At 42.9% G+C, this 19,767-nt stretch overlaps 2 protein-coding genes across 3 annotated transcripts; both read left to right on the forward strand.

Moving 5' to 3' along the window:
• The first annotated feature begins 1,255 nt into the window (after positions 1–1,255).
• On the forward strand, positions 1,256–7,916 carry LOC4325283 (YTH domain-containing protein ECT2). 2 transcript variants are annotated; one of them, XM_066306940.1, is made up of 10 exons: positions 1,256–1,616; positions 2,637–2,701; positions 2,849–2,993; positions 3,104–3,171; positions 3,545–3,743; positions 3,940–4,383; positions 4,473–4,991; positions 5,312–5,524; positions 5,960–6,115; positions 7,063–7,916. In XM_066306940.1, exons 5-10 carry the CDS (start codon positions 3,717–3,719, stop codon positions 7,249–7,251), a joined length of 1,548 nt encoding a protein of 515 aa, XP_066163037.1. In that variant the 5' UTR covers positions 1,256–1,616; positions 2,637–2,701; positions 2,849–2,993; positions 3,104–3,171; positions 3,545–3,716; the 3' UTR covers positions 7,252–7,916. The 2 variants fall into 2 exon arrangements, with proteins under 2 accessions (XP_066163037.1, XP_015647127.1); XM_015791641.3 differs by lacking the exon at positions 3,545–3,743.
• A 5,585-nt stretch (positions 7,917–13,501) lies between these two features.
• Positions 13,502–15,222, forward strand: LOC4325285 (probable purine permease 4). Its single transcript, XM_015791655.3, has one exon. It carries the CDS (start codon positions 13,590–13,592, stop codon positions 14,751–14,753), a length of 1,164 nt encoding a protein of 387 aa, XP_015647141.1. The 5' UTR covers positions 13,502–13,589; the 3' UTR covers positions 14,754–15,222.
• Positions 15,223–19,767: the final 4,545 nt, after the last annotated feature.

Below are 19,767 nucleotides of genomic sequence, written 5' to 3' on the forward strand. Positions count from 1 at the left end.
TACACTAGGTGAAACATTTTTGGTAGAACAAAAAATAAACCGAATTCCCTTAATAGGGGGTTTCCAAAATATGTGATTTTTTTGTTGCAATAGAGTATATGGTGAAGATATGTGGCAAGTAGTAGAGACACATGGTGGGGTCCTAGTAGAAGCACATGGACACGTTGTGGAGGGGGGAGCGCCCGATTTTCTCTCCCTCCCCCGGGTGACCGAGCGGCAGCATTTTCGTACATATAATCATGAAATTTTTTTCCCATACCAATGTACCTAATAAATTTCATATCGGTAATCGAAGATAAAATTCATCGGATGTTATCACCTATAGCTCGGACAAAAATCCTTTCAGACCACAATAGTACTACAGTGGCACGGCCAAATTAGCAACAAATGATTGGTCCGACTGGTCCAGATTCTCCCTGGCCTCTGTGCACCGCAGTGGAAGTGAATGCAACAGCATATGGGGGCTCACCACAAGACCCCTCGCCGTCAGAGCGCATCGCGGCCACTCTCTTCCCTCCGCTGGTGGTGAGGCCTATGATGAGGGTCCCCTCCTCCTCCGCCCCGCGCGGCTCACGGCCAGGGCTCATCGCTTCGCCTCGCCTCGCCGCGCCGCGCTGCGCGCGCGCTTTTCGCTCGTACGCCTGGCGCAGCAAAACGTTTTCGGTTGGGGGCGTTTGGGTTGGGCCACAAGAAAATTCCTCGCTCGCCATGAAGGACTAACAGAAAACGCCAACCTCTCCCGTCCCCCACCGGCTCATTGCACACGTCAGGCATCTCGCGCCTATGTGTCGAGCGGTCGAGCCGAGCACGCCGCTCGTGTCGGGAGGTTGGGATTCTCTCACGACGAAACCTGGTTCATTGCTTTACCGATGCTTCCTTATAAAATTAATCAATCTAAAGATCGCAACGAACAATACGTATGGTGGAACGATCATACTCGTGTGACTGGAGGGCAGAAATTTTACCTAGGTAAAATCAAGGTTTATAAAATCATGTGGTTATCGTATACAATAACCTTTTTAATTTTTAAAATCACAGTATATCTCGTAGTAATTGTGTAATTTTCACGATATCCGTGAGGTACAGTAATCTCATCCTAAACACTTTAGTAAATCATAGGTGAAATAATATGTTTATAATTTACTTGTGCCTCTTTTTAGCTGAAGAGAAAGGGTACGTGCAGTAGATAGTACACCTTTGAGCTTTTCTGTAGCGAAAGGCTACAAATATTCGGCCGCGGCAGCCGAAGCGGGTTGCCTTTGCCCCCACTAGATTTCAGGAGCCCCGCCCCTCGTCCGCGTCCGTCCGTCGCCGCACGCGCCAGCCGTCCGATCGCGCTCGCCTCGCCTACGTGGCCACTCGCCCCGCCGTCCGTCCCTTCCGTGCGGCCGGCCGCCGCGACCGCCAAAAGAGCAGGGCCGCCGCCGCCGCCGCCGCCGCCTCCTCCTCCCCTTCCCTCCGGCAGCCGCAAAGCCGGAGCTGAGCAGGCTAGGGTTCCGGCGAGAGCCCCGCCCCGCCCCCGGTCGAGCTGGAGGACACGACGCGTAGCCCCGGGTTCTTCTGCGGCGACCTGTGGTGCGGCCTCATGGAGCCCAAGGGCGAGCAGCAGCGCCACTGTATCCTTCTCACTCGTTCTACGGAGCGCGCCGAATCCCCCGCCCTCTGCTATTTGAGGGGGGTGGATCTGATGTGTGTGCTTGCTGGTGTTCCGGTGCATGTTTTCGCTGTCGATCAATGGGATTTCTCGATGTTTTTGGAGCTACTTTAGATTTTGAATGGTGGTGAGTTTGGTGGTTCTGATCCCATTGTTCCTTCCTCTAGAGTTTGCTGATACATGGGGAAGTACTAGTACTTTTTTGTTGGATCGAAATTCTCGATTTTGTCTTTTACTCTTGTTCAGTAAAAGTTATGGTTATGATGATCGGCGCGTGCTTCTTTTCTCGCTGTTTTTTTTTTAGAAATATCGGCGTGGCATCTACTAGTTCTAGTTGTGTTCATCCCAGCTTTGTTAGTCGAAAAAAACTTTTGGTTTTACTCAAGTTTCCAATTTCTTTTTGTTGAAAAAAAAACTTTGCCTCATCCAAAGGTTATTATTATTTCTTAATCGCGATCACTATTTAGAAAAATATTATATCGAATTTATCACGGGATTATAGTCGCTTCCATAGGCTTTGATCAAAACTTTGATCCATTTCAATCTCGATATTATTGAGTTTTGCCGGCCTATCATGTGCCTCTATTATTAGGATTTTGAGAGATGGTGAGAGCCGAGCCAACTCCCATTTACGCGGCAGGTGGTACACCAATTATTTGGTTTCTCTGTGTCCATGGACTTGCTTAGTCTCAACGGTTAGGCCTGGACGTCTGGTGTGGTGCTGCAGGCCGCACCTCCTAATCTCCCCTTAATCTCAACTCCTTGGCCAGCCTCGTGTTCGTGCTTAATCAAATGATCCCTGTTTATTTTTCAGATCTGTTAATCTCATGAGTTCTTGAAAGGGCAATTATTAGCTGAGCATGATTGAACTAGGGAATTGTTTATTTGTCATTCTGGCGTGGTTGGCTTACTTTATTGCTCACTCATGGACAACGACCTTTTTCAATTTGTTTTGCGATCCTTGACTTTGTCTATCATCTAGCTATGCAAGAAGCAATGGAGAACTTGAAGATTAATGGTAGCACAAAGACAAGTAATGTCAACTTGGTAAGATTCTCCATCTTAATGCATGATATACTAGCTTGCTTGTCTTAGCGTATAAGGAATATCTTTATTTCCTACTTTACTCTGGTTGGTTGGTTGCGCTATATCTATCGTCGTCTCCCTGATTCCTTTCCTCTCCAACATTTGTAGCCTGCTACAAAAGGCGCAAGTTCTTCTGATGCAATATCATGCATTTCCTCGGGCGATGCAGCTAGTACTGTCAAGGAAAGTGAAATGAACCAAGAAGCTTCTGTGGGGGACCAAGGGATGTATTACTACGGATATTATTATCCTGGTGGGTATATTAACCCCATGACGGCATGATCTGAAAACAAATCTTACTGTTCATCCATTTGATGATTTGATTTTTTTTTTTTGCGGGGATGATCTGATTGTTTATTGTAGCCTCATTTGGAGGATATGATGAGAATGGCTACTTCGTTGGATACAATGGACTGGAGGTGCACCCTACAGTAAGTGATCAACTAGCATACTTTATCAAGTATGGTATATGCCTTTTCTACAGTATTTACAAGTGGTTCTATCTAAAATCGAAACAATGGTGCACTCAGTACATCTCTGTGGTGGCATGGTGGTACCGACAAGCTTTGAACCTATTTGCTGTCATCTTCCCTTTGCTACGTTTGGGAAAGTGGCCAACATTTTTCTTTAGTACCACTCGTTATTCTTCAATTGTTATCCTTGTGCCAGAAAAGTATCCTGCACAGTTTTATGATATTTTTTGCTGCGCTGTTGTAAGCACAACATATGCTTTCATGAGCAAAAGATTAATTTACCGTAATGATTGAATAAACAAAGCTGACTATTTTTTTCTTTTTGCCAAAGGAAGTAAACTTCCAGCCTCTGCATCAACTAAGGATGCACTCGGGCCATATCTGTGGCATCAGGATTTAAACCTTGGTAGGTGGAGTCATGCACTTACGACTCCACCATATCAATGGTGCTTCCCCAAACGATGATGTGTATAATAAACAAAGCTGAATGATGGAGCACTTTTATGTTCCATGCTATACAAGAATTTGTGGTTAAGTACCAAGGATATTGTCCTGACACTAATCTTTAATGATAATAGTCGAGATTATATTGCATTACCACCTTCAGTTTATTTTATAATTGATTGCTTGATGTCATCCAGGTGAACTATTCCTTGAAGGTGCAGCTGTGAAAGTTGACATATTACTAGAGAACTGTGCTTATATCTGCTCTACAATCTATTTCAGGTGGTTCAAGGTGATAATGGGTCTTATTTGTGTTATCTTCCGGGGTATGAAAATGGATATACTTATAGCCCGATTGTTCCTGGAGTTATTGCTGGTGTGGATGGTCAATATATCAGCAAAGAGCCATATTATTCTACAATTTCTATGCAGGACCCTAGCACACCTGGCATTTTTGCTCAACCAGTTGCTTATGGACCTGAGCTAGTCCCTGCATACACATGGGATCCTTCTTTTGCCCTTCTTGATGGGGTTCAGGGACGTCCTGTTGGTGTGCATCAAACAAATTACCCTGCAAGACCAAAATACTCTTCTAATAAGCTTCCTTCATCAAAAGCTTCCCGGAACACTAAGTCTGCATCAGATACCATCAAAGGATCATCATCAGCTCTAGACACGATGTCAACTTCTGCTAATGGCTATCCATCCTCGAAGACTGCAAACAAGGTACTTGTGAATTCCTGTAAAAAAGCATAACTCAGTGCTCTTGGGATGAAAGTAGGAAACTATTGCTGATAGACTTATTCTTATGCTAGGCATCTGGTGCTTCCATTTCAAAAGGGTATCCTCTGTCTAGCAAGTTTGCGGTGCATACTAACCAAGGAAAAGACAATCTTTACCAAAGTAAAGACATTGGTATGAAGGAAAGTGGTAGAAGCTGGAACAGTACTGAGAAGCTCAAGGCCAGAAGTAAGCTAAATGGATATGGTGACTGTGATATATCAGATAACCTCACTGATAACTCCAAAAATAGTTTGAGCCCTCAAGGTGGTCATTATGGACTATCAAGTGCAGGGGGGGGCAATGATGTTACACCTTCACCTGTTGCAATGAGCCGAGATGCATATAATCTTCCAGATTTTGTTACGAAGTATGATCAAGCTTTATTCTTTGTGATTAAATCTTATAGCGAGGATGATATTCACAAGAGCATTAAGTACAATGTCTGGGCAAGTACTCCTAATGGAAATAAAAGGCTTGACAATGCCTTTAAACTTGCACAAGAAAGAGTTGCTGAGAAAGGAACCAAATGTCCTATGTTCCTTTTCTTCTCTGTAAGTTAAATATTTACTCTCACGCCTAATGTTTTTCACCTGAATATGTCAGAATAGGAGGCGTCCAAACCTTCTCTTTTTCATTTCTCAATGTAGCCGATTGTTGCTTGAGTGCTTAATTTCATACAGTTAGTAGACAACAGGAAGACACCGATTTCATATATATTTTCGTTTTCTGTTCTTTTGTTTTGAGCTTTCCTTGCAATCTTGCTCCATGTAGTGAGTTCATGGTTCACCCTTTTTTTGTGGGGGGAAATATACTTTTGCCAATTCTTGTAACTTTGTTGTAAAACTTCTAATTATTACACTATGATGACCAGGTGAACGCAAGTGGCCAGTTCTGCGGCGTGGCTGAGATGGTCGGTCCGGTAGATTTCAACAGGAATATGAACTTCTGGCAGCAGGACAAGTGGAATGGATTTTTCCCAGTAAAATGGCACATTATCAAGGATGTGCCTAATCCACAATTTCGCCACATAATACTGGAGAACAACGAAAACAAACCTGTGACAAACAGCAGGGATACACAAGAGGTATTTATTCAATTACCTAGAGATTTTTTATTTTTTTATACTCATGATCTCAAGCCATCTGCTTGTACGTAGTATTCATAAATTTCCCATCCTGTCTTCCTCAGTGAATAAAAGTCTAAATAACCAATCCTTTTATTTGCACTGCATGACGACTTGTTTGTTTCAACACTTCAAAGTTCAAATGAGCTTAAAATATGTAGTCTTTTGGCCTATCACTTGCACTTGATCATCCATGCCCAATGCTGTCATCTTTTAAGAAATTCAACCTCTTAGGCTACTGTCTGTGCTGATCTCCACTTTGCATTCTTTACAATCAGTTATACTGTCCAATGGCAATTTGAATATGTTATTACACTTCAACTACTATGCTTCTCGCACTGTAATGTGTTACCTTGTTTTATTTTTGATCTCTAATTGAGTGCTTGGGCAATTCAGGTCAAGTTTCCACAAGGTTCAGAGATGCTGAACATTTTCAAGAACTTTTCATGTAAAACGTCAATATTGGATGACTTTGACTTCTATGAAAATAGGCAGAAAGTAATGCAGGACAGAAGAGGCAAGCCACTTGCTACAACATTGGATCACCCCATGGTATGCCCCTATTTTCTATTTTCTCTTCTTTTTTATTTCAAGAGCCACCTGCTATAAATCTCTTCCTCTTTTATTTCATGGGCAACCTTGTCCTCAGTCATACCTTTTACTCTAGTTGATTATCCCCTGCCAATGAAATGTTTAACATGGTTACACTTTTGCTTAGTACATTGTGGGCTATATCAAAATCCAATAATAACAAGAGTAATAGAGGAACAATTAGGAAAATAATGATTGGCTTGAGCTGATATTTTAGGAGCAGTAAGGGATAGCCACACTAGAAACACATGAAATATATCATAAAAAAGTATATTGAATTTACAAAAGGATCTACAGGATGAATTTTGCACAAATGAATCTGATATACGGATTACAAATCCCACATAAGCACAACTCTAGGGTACATCTCTCCTAAACTATACCAATACCACAAAGGTCTTAAGGAAATGGATTCAGTTAGCCAACTAGCCAACAAAGGTCTTAAGGAAATGGAGCTTCAACCATCCTGTTCTAGTTGCTGTTCATTGTATTTCTGGAACATAAATAATAGATTTACCTGTTGAAATGTCCTACTTCTTGTTTTATGATTAGCAAAAGGTCGGCACATTTTTAATACCCCATTTGGAGTGTATATAATTCGCAGTGGTTTTGCTAGAATTTCAGGAATCAGTCAAATTCCTACAGGATAGGAAAAAACTATGTGTTGTGAACTGGGCCTAAGAAGGGTTGGCTTGTGCATACATAAGATTTTAGTTCCTGTTGTTATTCTATGCCATCAATGGCGATTTTTCATGTTTTAGCACTAACGGGAGGAACTGCATATCTTTTGTTTTAAGGAGTAGGGGCCTGAACTCGTGGCCTCACCACAACCTTTTGCTCTATCACTAGGCTCACTATAGGGGTATTCCCATGTATATTTCTTCCTCATGATTCCTTTTCTTTTGCAGTTAAAAGTTGAAAAACCTGAAGAAACTAAGAGGCCAAGTCAATTTGTAAGTACAGTGGATCTTGATACAGCCAAACCAGATGAAGTGGTGTTTGACAAGATTGCAACAGAACTCGATACAGCCAAGCTAAGTGAGGAGCAGATCAACAAAGTTGAAGTGGAAATTGGCACAACTAACAGTAGTGAGTAGCAGAGAAGGGTTGCAGAGGATGAATTACAGGATGGGTACTTGAGCTAGAAACATAAGAGATGATTTCAGAAACGGGCTTCCTACTTCAAACAATTAACTTGCTGTGTGAAACGTTGAGAATCCTTGGCACTCGTCCACTTCTAAATGCAAGCGGAAAAAGAGGAACCAAAGGAAAAGAGGAACCATGGTGCTGTCTTCCCATGAGAATGCTCGATGACTGGGAAGAGGTTACAAGACAACTAACTAGATATCTACTGATCATGCGTGTGTTACTACCTCTGCCGCTAGCCGCTAACGCTCAATTCTCCCTCGTCTATTTTTCAGCTTGGAGGGAAGAATTTTTCCTTTTTGCCTTATGTCATGCCTTTTTTTATTTGTCTAATAATACTGCTGGGGTCTTTGTAAGCAGTCTAGTTTGATCCAAAGAAGCAAGTTCATCATGGTTAGGCGTGTTTCAGTGAAGGTTTGTAGGTGGTTGTGGTTGGGTTGTCATTTGGGGTTGTAGAGGTTTATTTAAGACAAGTTTTAGGTACTGACATTGAAGGTGGGAAAAAGAAAAGGAATAAGTTTTTGGACTTGCTTTACATTATTGTTTTAGGTACTGTCCTTTGTATCACAATCTTCCATTAACAAGACAAAGAACAAAAAAGATAGCTGTTAATTTATACTCCTTTCAGCCTTCTCAGATAGGCAGATACCACTTCTTTCAGCCTTGCTATGAACCTTTCGTTTTCGCTTGTTTTTTTGTGGTCTGAAATAGTTGTTTGATTCAGACATTTGTGGTTGGCCTGTATCACGATGAATATTTGTGTGTAAAGCTGTGAGTGCTTTCTGGATTTGTTTTTTATTTTTGATCGTTTGTTAACTCGTTCTCATATCCAATCTTTTCGGAAAGAGACCTCCGGTATGTTTGTTCTCTGGTACAGCCTACAGATGTCGTATGTATACATATCACTTTATTTGTTGTCATTGTCTTTCGAAATGTATACGTGACTCTTTTGCTAATTAGGCAACTGTGGATGTTGCACCTTCGCACACTGCCTCTTTTCTGCGAGAAACAAACAGCTGTGGTTTTGCTTGCCTGTAACGTGCATTATGCATAGCTTATGTTTCCTGAAACTGCTATTGTACTTTTGCTTTGTCAATCCAATGTTCATGTATCCTTTGGGTATCCTCGGCATCGGAGGTCTCAAAGACTCAGTGCCGAGGATCTACAGGACCACACACTCACACAGAGGGTATCAACCGCCGGATTAGAAAAAAAAGATGGCTCAAGTCAGATGCTGTGGTAACATTTTTGTTTATAGTAGAATGCATTAGAATAGGTATTGAGTATTATAGTATTTGGTTACAGTTAAATTTGGAATTGGAATAAGTGGTTGGGGTGAAGTTAGAGTCGCACTCTGTAACCCACGACCCTTTAAATAGAGAGGGTGGTACCACAATGTAACCATGACAACCACTCCCTCTGTTTTTTTTTTAAAATAGATGACGCAGTTGACTTTTGAATAAATGTTTGACCATTTGTATTATTCAAAAAAAATATGCAAATGTATAAAATATAAATCTTGCTTAAAATACTCTGAGTAATAAAATAACTAACAACAAAATAAATTACAATTACGTAAACTTTTTGAATAAGACGAATGTTTAAGCGTGTGACAAAAAGTCAACGACGTCATCTATTAAAAAAAAGAGTTACATATGCAAGAAAATGATGGCTGCAAAACCATGGACTCTTAACGGTTAGGTGCTATGTTAATTAGGGAGGAGCACCCGTAGTCAGATCCTAGGATGTAGGATTCGATTGAATCTCGTTAACAAATGTCATATGTTATTTTTATCATATCTTGAGTGATCAATGATTAAAGTGATGAAGAAAGTTAGCCGTCGTTTTGCTATATCAAATAACTACGATGATGCTATCTGTTCGATACCTATTGGGCTTGTGGAGCTTCCAGCACCCCTCCAAAACAGTCAATTCATATTATAGGGAATCTAGAATAACTAGAAGCTTCTTAAAATTTTCACCGGCTGAAGACAACACCGTTGCTTTTCAAAATCTCTCCAACTCTCTATAAACAAATATGTAGTCTTTTATTTTTGTTCGTTGGAGTCAAGGCCCGGGGATAACTAATGGAGCTTTCAGCCCAAGCCAACACTATGTCTAAGGGCCAAGGGCCTGTTCACTTTGATGTCATTTTCAACCTTACCAAATTTTGGTAAAGTTACAAAAAAAAAGTGGCTACATTTAGTTTGCTGCCAAATTTTGGTAACTATATAAGAAATCCTGCCAAAATTTTGGCAAGTTGCTAAAATTTTGGCATCTATGTCAAAATTTTGGTAATGCCAAAATTTAGTAAGTTTTTTTTGGCATCAAAGTGAACAGGCCCTAAATTACCATAGTACTTAGGCCCAAGACTACTTAAGTTGACCTCCCTTCCCCTGTTTCTCATTTTCCCTTTTTGTTTTCTCTGTGAAACAAATAAGGAATGCAGTTCTTTTTATAAATAAATCTATTTTACTCCCTAGAGCTATTTAGGGCCCCTTTGAATCAAAAAAAATTGTAGAGGAATTTCATAGGATTGAAATCCTATGGGAAATTTTTCTATTTGGCCCTTTGATTCAAGGGATTGGAGTTTTACAAATCCTATACAATTCGTATGAAATGACTCATTGTATGTAGGTTTTGGAGTAAATTTAGTAAGAAGTTCAACCTCTTCGAAAAATTCCTTTAAGTCCATCTCTCTTATCTAATTCCTGTGTTTTTCCTATGGTCCAATTAAACGATCATTTCTACCTATATTTTTCCTGTTCCTCCATTCTTTTTTCATTCCTATGATTCAAAGATCGAGGCCCTTAACTTGATCATTTAATCCCCTAAACTATTTTTAACTTGATCATTTAATCCCCTAAAACTTTTTTTTTGTTTATACAAGTTGCATTTTAAGATAATTATTTTTAAGCCATGAATGACACCATTATCAAAGTTTCAAAATATTTTCATAACTGTTTACTTGAACCTTGAAGTCTCAATGTTTAAATTAGTTTTAGGTGCTTCCAACATATGCAACGAATGGTTAAAAAATCTAAAAAAATAGTGAGAGGTAAGTTTTGCTGCATTGTCAATCCTATCAAATTTCAGTATACAATTCGACTTACATAGAGAGAAACAACAAAGAGAACTCTTACAGAGTAAAGTGAACTGTTTACAATTGTTCGGGGTGTAAAACGAGCCAAAAATATATTAGAGGGCATCCGGTGAAATAGTTCGGACTTTGGAGGAAGTGAAGTGGTCTTATTTGATATCTGATAGACTTTTTTGAATGGAGGACAAGAAAACACAAGAATCGAAAGAGAGGGACAAGAAGTAATTTTTCGAAGAGGCTAGATCTCATGTTGGAAATCCTTTAAAATCCAAATAATTTGATGCAGTCATATGGAATCTCATACTCATAGGATTTTGCAATGGCTATTTCTTTGTTCCAAATGGTTATGTATGAATATCTTCCATAGGATTTGAGTTAAATATAAAATATCTCCAAAATTCAGTCTCAAAGGAGCCCTTACTTCAGGACTGAACCCTCCTAGTACGTACATCCAGTCCATGGAGGCAACCAAACATGGCAAGCGACAAATAGCCAGTCAACCACACAAGAAAACAGGAAAGATCAAATCATCATTCACCAGCACTGCACACCGCACACATGGGAGCAGCATAACCAAACCGAGAGCTACGGGGCAGGACCGCAGGAAGCCGTGTGTACTGCCACTGCGTCCGGGAAGAAACGCCTCATCATCCTCACAGTCACAAGCCCCCTCTAGTAGTAGAAACCATCCTCCTCCCCTGCAGCTGAATCGCCATTTCCCCTGCTGCTCCGTGCTCCTCCACTCCAACTGGTGCTAGCCCCTGATGTTGTTGGCCGTGTCCATTCCTAGCTCAGGAGTAGTATAGGTTTGCTGTTCTCGCAGAGGTGGTCCTGCATTGCATGCCATTCCATGCAGGTGCAGCTAGCAGTTGGCCAGTAGGACTAGCCACTGCCAGGACATCTACCATATCCATATGCCCTGTTTGCTGACAATAGGAGGCTCGTGCAGATGAACAGCACAGCCCCTCCCCTGCATGCAGAAAACTGACCCCTCCTCACTCTCTGGGTGAAAGAGCGAAAGAGAGGCGCCAACATCGACATCTATCTACGGATAGTAGTACTACTGCGTCGTGAGGCATTGATTTTAAGTAAGCCTGCTCTTGCAATTAGTGGACATGATATTTGACTGCCTACGAAGAGGCCAGGAGGAGGGCTATGAACAATGCAGTCAAAAACGGCAGGAGAGGACACAGGAGAGTCCTTGTAGGATCATGGCGTGTTCAGTCCATTCCTACCTCGAGGCGGCTGCCGCTGATGCCAAGGATTGGGCTGTGTGCAAGCTGCAAAGTACGGAGTAGGTAGTAGAAGAAGGAAAGGAACATTGGGTGTTTTCTTGAAGCTACAGGGTCTCCTTTTCGCGGAGCTGTACGTTACAGGTCACCTTCTCTTCTTTGGGTTCTTTCTCAACCGGCTTCAAATCCCAAACATCGACGGATAAACACACCTGGGTGATATAGGTGAACGGTGTGATCAATAAGCTCATTGCGCTCTTCATTCTCTCCCTTGTTTGGAACGCAAAGAATTTTACGCGAAATCGTTCGGTTTTCACGTGGATAGGTATATATTCTATGATCGTTTTCGGACGAGCCGTTTCCGGCCTACATGGCAGGGCGTGCGGTCCAGTTGGGAAAATGATACACCATACACGCACAAAAACTTGTTTACAAAAACACTCTAATCAAATCTTGATTTTTTATAACTACCCACCAGTTAATTCCAAGACCAGTAAAAGATTTTCTACTAAGTACGTTTAGCATTACTCGTCGAGTCGAGAATCGCGAGGCGATCGAGTTGCACAGCAGCTAACGCCCCCAGAATCGCGAGGTGATCCGTGCAAAGGTGGGCTGCAGATTTCTCTGCCGCCGCCGCCGCGGCGCACCAGCTGCAGCGCACGAGTCGGGGAAGCACGACGCCGCGAGATGGATAGGGCGCCCGCGCCGCGCGCGTGGGCGCAGAGAGAGAGGGAGAGAGACACGAACGACGAGGGTGGCCTACGGTTTTCTCTCCCTCGCGCGCGCGCCTCTGTTTGCGCCAAACCGCGGGGCGGGAGGGAGCACGACGTCGCATGCAGACCGTGATACGTACGGCGCTGGTGTGCGTGCGGTGCAGCGCGCTGCGCCTGCGGTGCGCCGCCCTCGGGCGTACGTGGTTGGGGCGTGGGCGTGGGCGTGTGCGCGGGAGACGCGGGCCGCGGCACGACGAACGCGAAGCGGACGGGCGAAGCGAAGCGTGATCAGAGCAGTTGATTTGATCGATCTCTTCCGCCGCCAAGAGTGCCGATCCTATAGCCGAGGCACACAATATATTCGGATCAACTAATAACTGATCAGCTATCCTTTTTGTTATTTCTGTTAGACCGTATTTAAACGAAACAGAGGTATCATTTGACTTTCGAGAGTGGACTAGATATGGCTTGCACCGGTTGGATTATACGAAATATAGTATTGTTGTACTGTACTGTAATGTTTTGTTATGAATGTATTATATTCGACGGGAACGAGGTTTGCTTGTACAGTTATCCAAACCCGTACATTTCATACCAACAGAACTTGCATTTTCAAGCCGGGTCTGCTTGTGAAGCTGTAATACTGCACTTTTTGGTTGCTCCCATATTCAGACCCTAAAGGCTGTGAAAAATTCTGAAAACATGAGACAACATGCATCTACTATGACACACACAACTTCAGATCAATTTCGATACACCCTCCGAGAATAAATATGAAAAATTAGGCTTCAGATAATACAAAATTCAAATTCAACTCCGAATGATAATATCCCAGGCCAATACACTACGCCGATGATAAACAATGTACACATTTTGAACGACTCACATGAGACGGTGCAAGATTTTATTGATAGAGAAAAAAAAGTTAAGATTATGTCTCACATTGTGTGTCATGCATCTTTAGATTCATAACTACAATGATATCGTGTGCACTAGTAAAGGTGAGGAGGATAATTTCGAATGTGAATGTGTTTATAAGAATAACAAATCCTGAACTAATTAACAACATAGCCAACCTATCCGGCTTAAAAAAAGATTTGTAATCTCTTTGTTAGTTAATCTCTCTCAAATCCCCCACTTATCTTAAATACCCCACCAACGCCCCCCCCTCTTCCCTCCTCACCCCAAGTCCCAACCCATCCAATCCAAACGCGAGTGCTCGATCGACTCGTCTCGCCACGCCAATGTCCATCACCACCACCTCCTCCGCGCCGGAGCAACTGCTCGACATGCCGCCGTCGAGCGTCGCCGCCAATGGCGCGCGCGCGGCGAGGCGGAGGCGGCGGCTGCTGCTGTTCGCCAACTACGCCGCACTGCTCGGCGGCTCGGTGGCGTCCAGCCTCCTGTCACGGTACTACTTCGCGCACGGCGGGCACAACCGGTGGGTGGCCACGCTGGTGCAGTCGGTCGGGTTCCCGTTCCTGCTCGTGCCGGTCTACGCCGGCCGGTCGCCGTCGCAGCCGCGGCCGTTCGCGTGGTTCACGCGGCGGCTGCTCGCGGCGTGCGTGGTCATCGGCGTGCTCATGGGCGTGAACAACCTGCTCTTCTCGTACAGCTCGTCGTACCTGCCGGTGTCCACCTCGTCGCTGCTGCTGTCCACGCAGCTCGCCTTCACGCTGGTGCTCGCCGCCATCATCGTGCGCCACCCGCTCAACTTCTCCAACCTCAATGCCGTCGTGCTCCTCACGCTCAGTTCCGTGCTGATCGCGCTCCGGTCGTCCGACTCGGGCGAGCAGCCCGGGGGCGGGAGCCGCGCGAGGTACTTCGTCGGCTTCGCCGTGACGCTCGGCGCCGCGGGGCTCTTCGCCGCGTACCTGCCGGTGATGGAGCTGGTGTACCGCAAGGCCGTGTCCGGCGGGTTCCGCATGGCGGTGGAGGTGCAGGTGATCATGCAGGCGGCGGCGACCGCGCTGGCGGTGGCGGGGCTCGCCGCGGCGGGCGGGTGGAAGGAGGAGCTCGCGCGGTGGGACCTCTCCCCGGCGGCGTACTGGGCGGTGCTCGCCGCGCTGGTGGCGACGTGGCAGGCCTGCTTAATGGGCACCGCCGGGATGGTGTACCTCACGTCGTCGCTGCACAGCGGCGTGTGCATGACCGCCGTGCTCACCGCCAACGTCATCGGCGGCGTGGTCGTCTTCCGCGACCCGTTCGGCGCCGACAAGGCCGTGGCCACCGTGCTCTGCGTCTGGGGCTTCTCCTCCTACCTCTACGGCGAGTATACCACGCAGAAGAAGGTGGACGGCGACGGCAAGGTGGCCGCCGCGTCGTCCGCCGCCGCCGCCGCCTCCGCGGACAAGATACCCACAGGTGGCGGCGCGGCAGAAGGCGACCCAGTACATGAAGCCGTTTGAGCCATCTAACCTTTTCCTTTCCAGGAAGAAGAAGAAAAAAAAATGTCAAGCGAAGCACATGGAAGAAAAAAAAAGGGTTTTTCAATGGTAGCAACACTTCAATCTGGTGAAGCTGCAGAAATGCATCATGCATGGCGCATAAACTAAAAAACATGCATATATCATGTAAGGCACAAGAGACAAATGCTGCATATATTTGTTGCACATTAACAACGTACTGTCCATGAGATATATATGCAGGGTTGGTGGCTGTGGTTTTGGTTTGGTTTAGGTGGCTACTGCCACTTGCTTGTGCTAAGGTTTAAGGTTTTGGTGTGGAGACATGCATGGATGAATATATCAATGGATATTATAATGTGCTACAAGTACATACATACGACACCGATGTATGTTCGGTGTACTGTGTTTGTAAATATATTTCCTGATGGGCTAATCATGCATTGCCTCATGAACAGTTGCTTCCTTGGAATTTTTGCCTTTTTAGGTGAGATCAATGTTAGAGGGTAGCACTGTGAATCGGTCTCATTTTGTGCACCTACATGAACAGTATCTCTAGCACTACAATAATGGATACCCATATATATACACCTAGCTATATGATCATCTACTGTTGAGATGATGTGATGTTACCGTGCCATGCATCCCCTAGGTTTGGATCGTAACATTTTTAGCAGTTCAAACAATCTTTTTGCCATGTCTCTGCTATGATCTGTGATAACAGCAATACAGTAGGAACACCACATGCTCACTGTCAGCAACCATCATCAGTAAATCTTGCATGCATGGCTGTTCAACTACTATGTGGATATGTATTTATCATCAATACAATGTAGTACTACATGTATAGCTTCTGGAAAGCAATAGATCACTACTTGATGTGAACATCATCATTATTTGGGGATCATGCCCCTGAGGTGGATTGGCTTGAGTTCATGGCGTCCAAATGTAATATTTAGGGCTTGTTGGTTGTCCAACTCCACATTAGAAAATGGGGGTGAAAGAAAGTGACGCAAGTTGGATCATTTGATGAGGGGAATAATCACCCTGAGAAATTAAGTCCACACACACATCAAGGTGGACTATATATAGTGGCCATATACAGTTAAATGTTTACTCACACGCCCAATCATGTCTCAAGCTCACTAATGGAAAAGTTGAACTATGAAAAGCAGAAGGAAAAAAAAAACAGAGCCATGGTGTGCGTGTGTGTACGTGATGGTGACATTAACCAATTAATGATGTTACGGGTTCATCAGCATTAATATTATTGGAAATGCACGATCTCGCGTTTCTATTGTGTGCCGTTGTACTTTACTGATTAGTAAGCATGGCGTTTATGTACGAGTATATATTGCTGTGTATACTGCTGATTAAGTTATATTTAGCATCCATGGGGGCGAGAAGAAAAACGCAATTGATTAATTCTATGCAGGGAAATATATGGTTTACATATGTTCTACATACGCTTTTGGCGAGAGTTCGATGGCTTTACTTAGAAAGATTTAATCGTTATAAGCTGAGAGGTAGTGGGTGGGAGGTTAGCTAGGCGGTTATGATGGTTACTTCATCATTTTTGGACTAATCAACTCGAAGTGGCGGCAAATGCGTGTATAAATAAACATGGGCAGTTAGAACAGCACAAACAACTATAATCAAAGCGTGTAAAGTTGTTCATGCAATAGTTCATATATATGTTTACAACGATAACTCCCAGCGTGAGATGTTGCTCTATGCTGTGATTCCATATAGTTTATTTAGAGTAAAATGCATTAACTATAACTATAAATATTATGATTAAACTATTATAAAATTATAGATTTAACAAGGTCATAACAAAACTACACAAATTTAATATTAAATTTATCACGAAGTTATATTTAAAATACACTTTCACAGAGCTATAGATTTCATAATGAAGTTATCACAAACTGCAACTTTTAGGTTGCGTTCAAGTGCAGGAGAAAGGGAGAAAGATTGTTTCGTTTTCCGCGCGTACGCTTCCCGAACTACTAAACGGTGTGTTTTTTTCAAAAAATTTCTATAGGAAAGTTGCTTTAAAAAAATCATATCAATCCATTTTTAAAGTTTAAAATAGTTAATACTCAATTAATCATGTGCTAATGGCTCACCTCGTTTTGCGTATCTTCCCAATCTCCTCAATCTCCTCCTCAAACACACCCTTAGAATTCAGATCCCTAATGCTAATATTGTGTTGGAGTTACAGAATTGATACTTTTGGGATGAAATTGGTGTTAAATTTATAGATACACTATGCATGAAATTCATAGTTCTATATATGATAAATTTGATATCAAATATGTGTATTTGTTGTCGACTTTTTCAAATCTTTGCAATAGTTTGGTCATAGTTTCGTGAAATATACTCGTTTGATTTAGATTGATGTACGATAATTGAAGTGTAGAAATGAATTAATTTGATGCCTCTTCATTTATTACACATGAAAATAGACAATTTTTTTTAATAAATTATACTCCTTCTATCTTAAAAATTAGCAACTTAGGATTATATTAGATGTAATCTAGATAGAATAAAGTCAGATAAAATGTCTCAAAGTCCTGGACGAATTAAATTTTGAACAAAAGCAACTTTCTTTTCAAATCTAAATCATTCATGTTTAGATATATAACAAAGTAATAGAATTACAACTATGACATCTGTGCCAATAAAAAATTTACACAATTTTTATACCGGCATCAAACACACGGCAAACGAAAGCCTTGCATCACGGCCAATATGAGGCCACACACATTGGGGCAACATTTCTGCACACTATAGCTAGGTCACTAAAAGAAAGAAATATCTTTTTTAGCAATCGTGACATGTGCATGTTCGTGTTATATAGTTAACAAATTTAGTTTCATCTACTTTATCTTCAAACTTTAATTATATTCTCCAACCAACTAGCCTTGGAAAAAAATTCTTCAATTTAATTATATGAACTAAAGGACTATAAAAATATAATGTCTATAGTACATAATAAGGGCATAAATAATATAGATGATCATGATCACGATTCACGACCATATCAAATCGTCAAGGTGAAATTATCCTCTTTTTTAGATCTTCTAGAATATTATAACGATCGACATGTTCTACCTTTAAATATATCTATATACTTTCAGAATTTACCTCTCTTTGTTCCACATGTCCCCACCATTACTAACTCCTTTTCTAGTGGATCTTTGTCATAAAACATTCTTAGTGATTATTGACATGAAATGCAATGCTGTCCATCCATGTGGCCATCATATAAGAAGCCTTCCATTGGATTATGAGTGTTTTTACAGTCAATTGGAACTTAAAAATTAGAATAGACATCCTAGAAGGTATTTACGTATTGTTGCTTGCTCCATATATGTATCTTATATTATCAACTACTCCCTCTATCCTACAATATAAGAACCTAAAATTAGATGGGATATTTCGTACAACGTTCAGCCCAGAACTCCAGATATGTTATGTTAAGAAATATCATATTCGGTTATAGGTTATTATATTTTAGGATGGAAGGAGTAGCATTTAATTTGGTAATTGCTCTAGTACCTACCGTTATCAGCTACTGTAGAATATTTTGGTGCCTCCAAGTACGCTAAATACGTATTGTCAAACATGCAGCATTTACTTTAATTTAAAGCATTTCAGGATAACTTTATATCAATTTTTCATTATAATAGGATTTTTCATTATAGTAGAACATCGACTAATAAAACATGGGAGGAGCTATGCCTGTTAATAAAAAGCTTGTTCTAATTAGGGCATGTACAATGGAGGCCATAAGCACCAGTGGTCTTAAGACACCACATAGGAAAGAACCACAAAAAGGTCACACTACTTATAGTGGAAACCACTCCAAAACGTATTTTGAATTTCAGCCCCTATCTATTTATATGTCAGCCCTTGCATATATATTATTATCAAACCTACTAAAACTTTATATTTTGAACCCTATAGTAAACAAAAGAAGTATATATACACCCCTAAACACCTTGTGACCCACTGTCAGCCTCTTCCCATCCCCCCTCTCTCTCTTCTCGATTTCTTCTCCACCGAGAACTTCTCTGTCGTCGCTCTCTTTCCTCCCTTCTCCGGCGCGAGCTCGCCGGCTTCTCCCCTTCCCTCACCGGCGCAAGCTCACCGGCTTCTCCCAGTCAACCCCGCCGCCGCGAGCTCCCCATCTGCCCTCTCCTTTTCTCTAGGCGAGGCAGAACGGCGGCACTCGAGCTCTTGCGGCGGCGGATCTGGTGGCGGCGGGGAGCAGCGGTGGCGCCGGCGGTGTGCTGTCGATGACGCGCGCCTACTGGCCCACGAGGACGATGGTGGAGATGAGGAAGACGGCGAAGCGGCGCGAGTCCGGCCTCCACACCGGCGGTGGTAGGGAGCAGCGACGACGACCACGGCGAGATGCGTATTTGGAGTAGGTGCACGGGGGGACCGGATGAGGTGACGCGCGGGGCTCCAACTCCTCCAACGCGAAGCTTCGGCTCGTGGCTTCGCGGCTCCCGAGCCCAGTCAGGGTGCTTCGATCGGTTCTTCTGCAAGATCACTGTCAGCCTGCGAGACCACCAGCGGGAGTGCCAGCTCGGCTCGGCTTCGACGTGGAGCTGTGAGACCACAAGTTAGAGCCACGCGTTGTACATGGCCTTAAGTGTCTTGGTAGTGCATCAAGCTCTACTCTCAAATCCCAATGGCTTCGATAATATTTATTGATCTACTGGTCTAAGCAGCACAACTGTGCTTTGGAATGCCATGTTACCGCCTCAACTAATGAAATTAGGCACATGAGAACTAGCTAAATCACCGTATAGTTCTTAATTACTTAATTTCCACGGAAGTGCTATTTGTTCTATGGCCATGTTTAATTGATTGTGAACGAAATCCTTGGTTGGTTAGCGTAGTAAAAGATCTCTCATGCCTACTCATTCCTAACAGCAATATTTTTTTTAGACGCAAGCAAGAAATTTGCAGGATGTGAGAAAAATGGACATAGTTTTTT

The sequence above is a fragment of the Oryza sativa genome, chromosome 1 (genome assembly GCF_034140825.1).
Source record: "Oryza sativa Japonica Group chromosome 1, ASM3414082v1".
Lineage (NCBI taxonomy): Eukaryota > Viridiplantae > Streptophyta > Magnoliopsida > Poales > Poaceae > Oryza > Oryza sativa.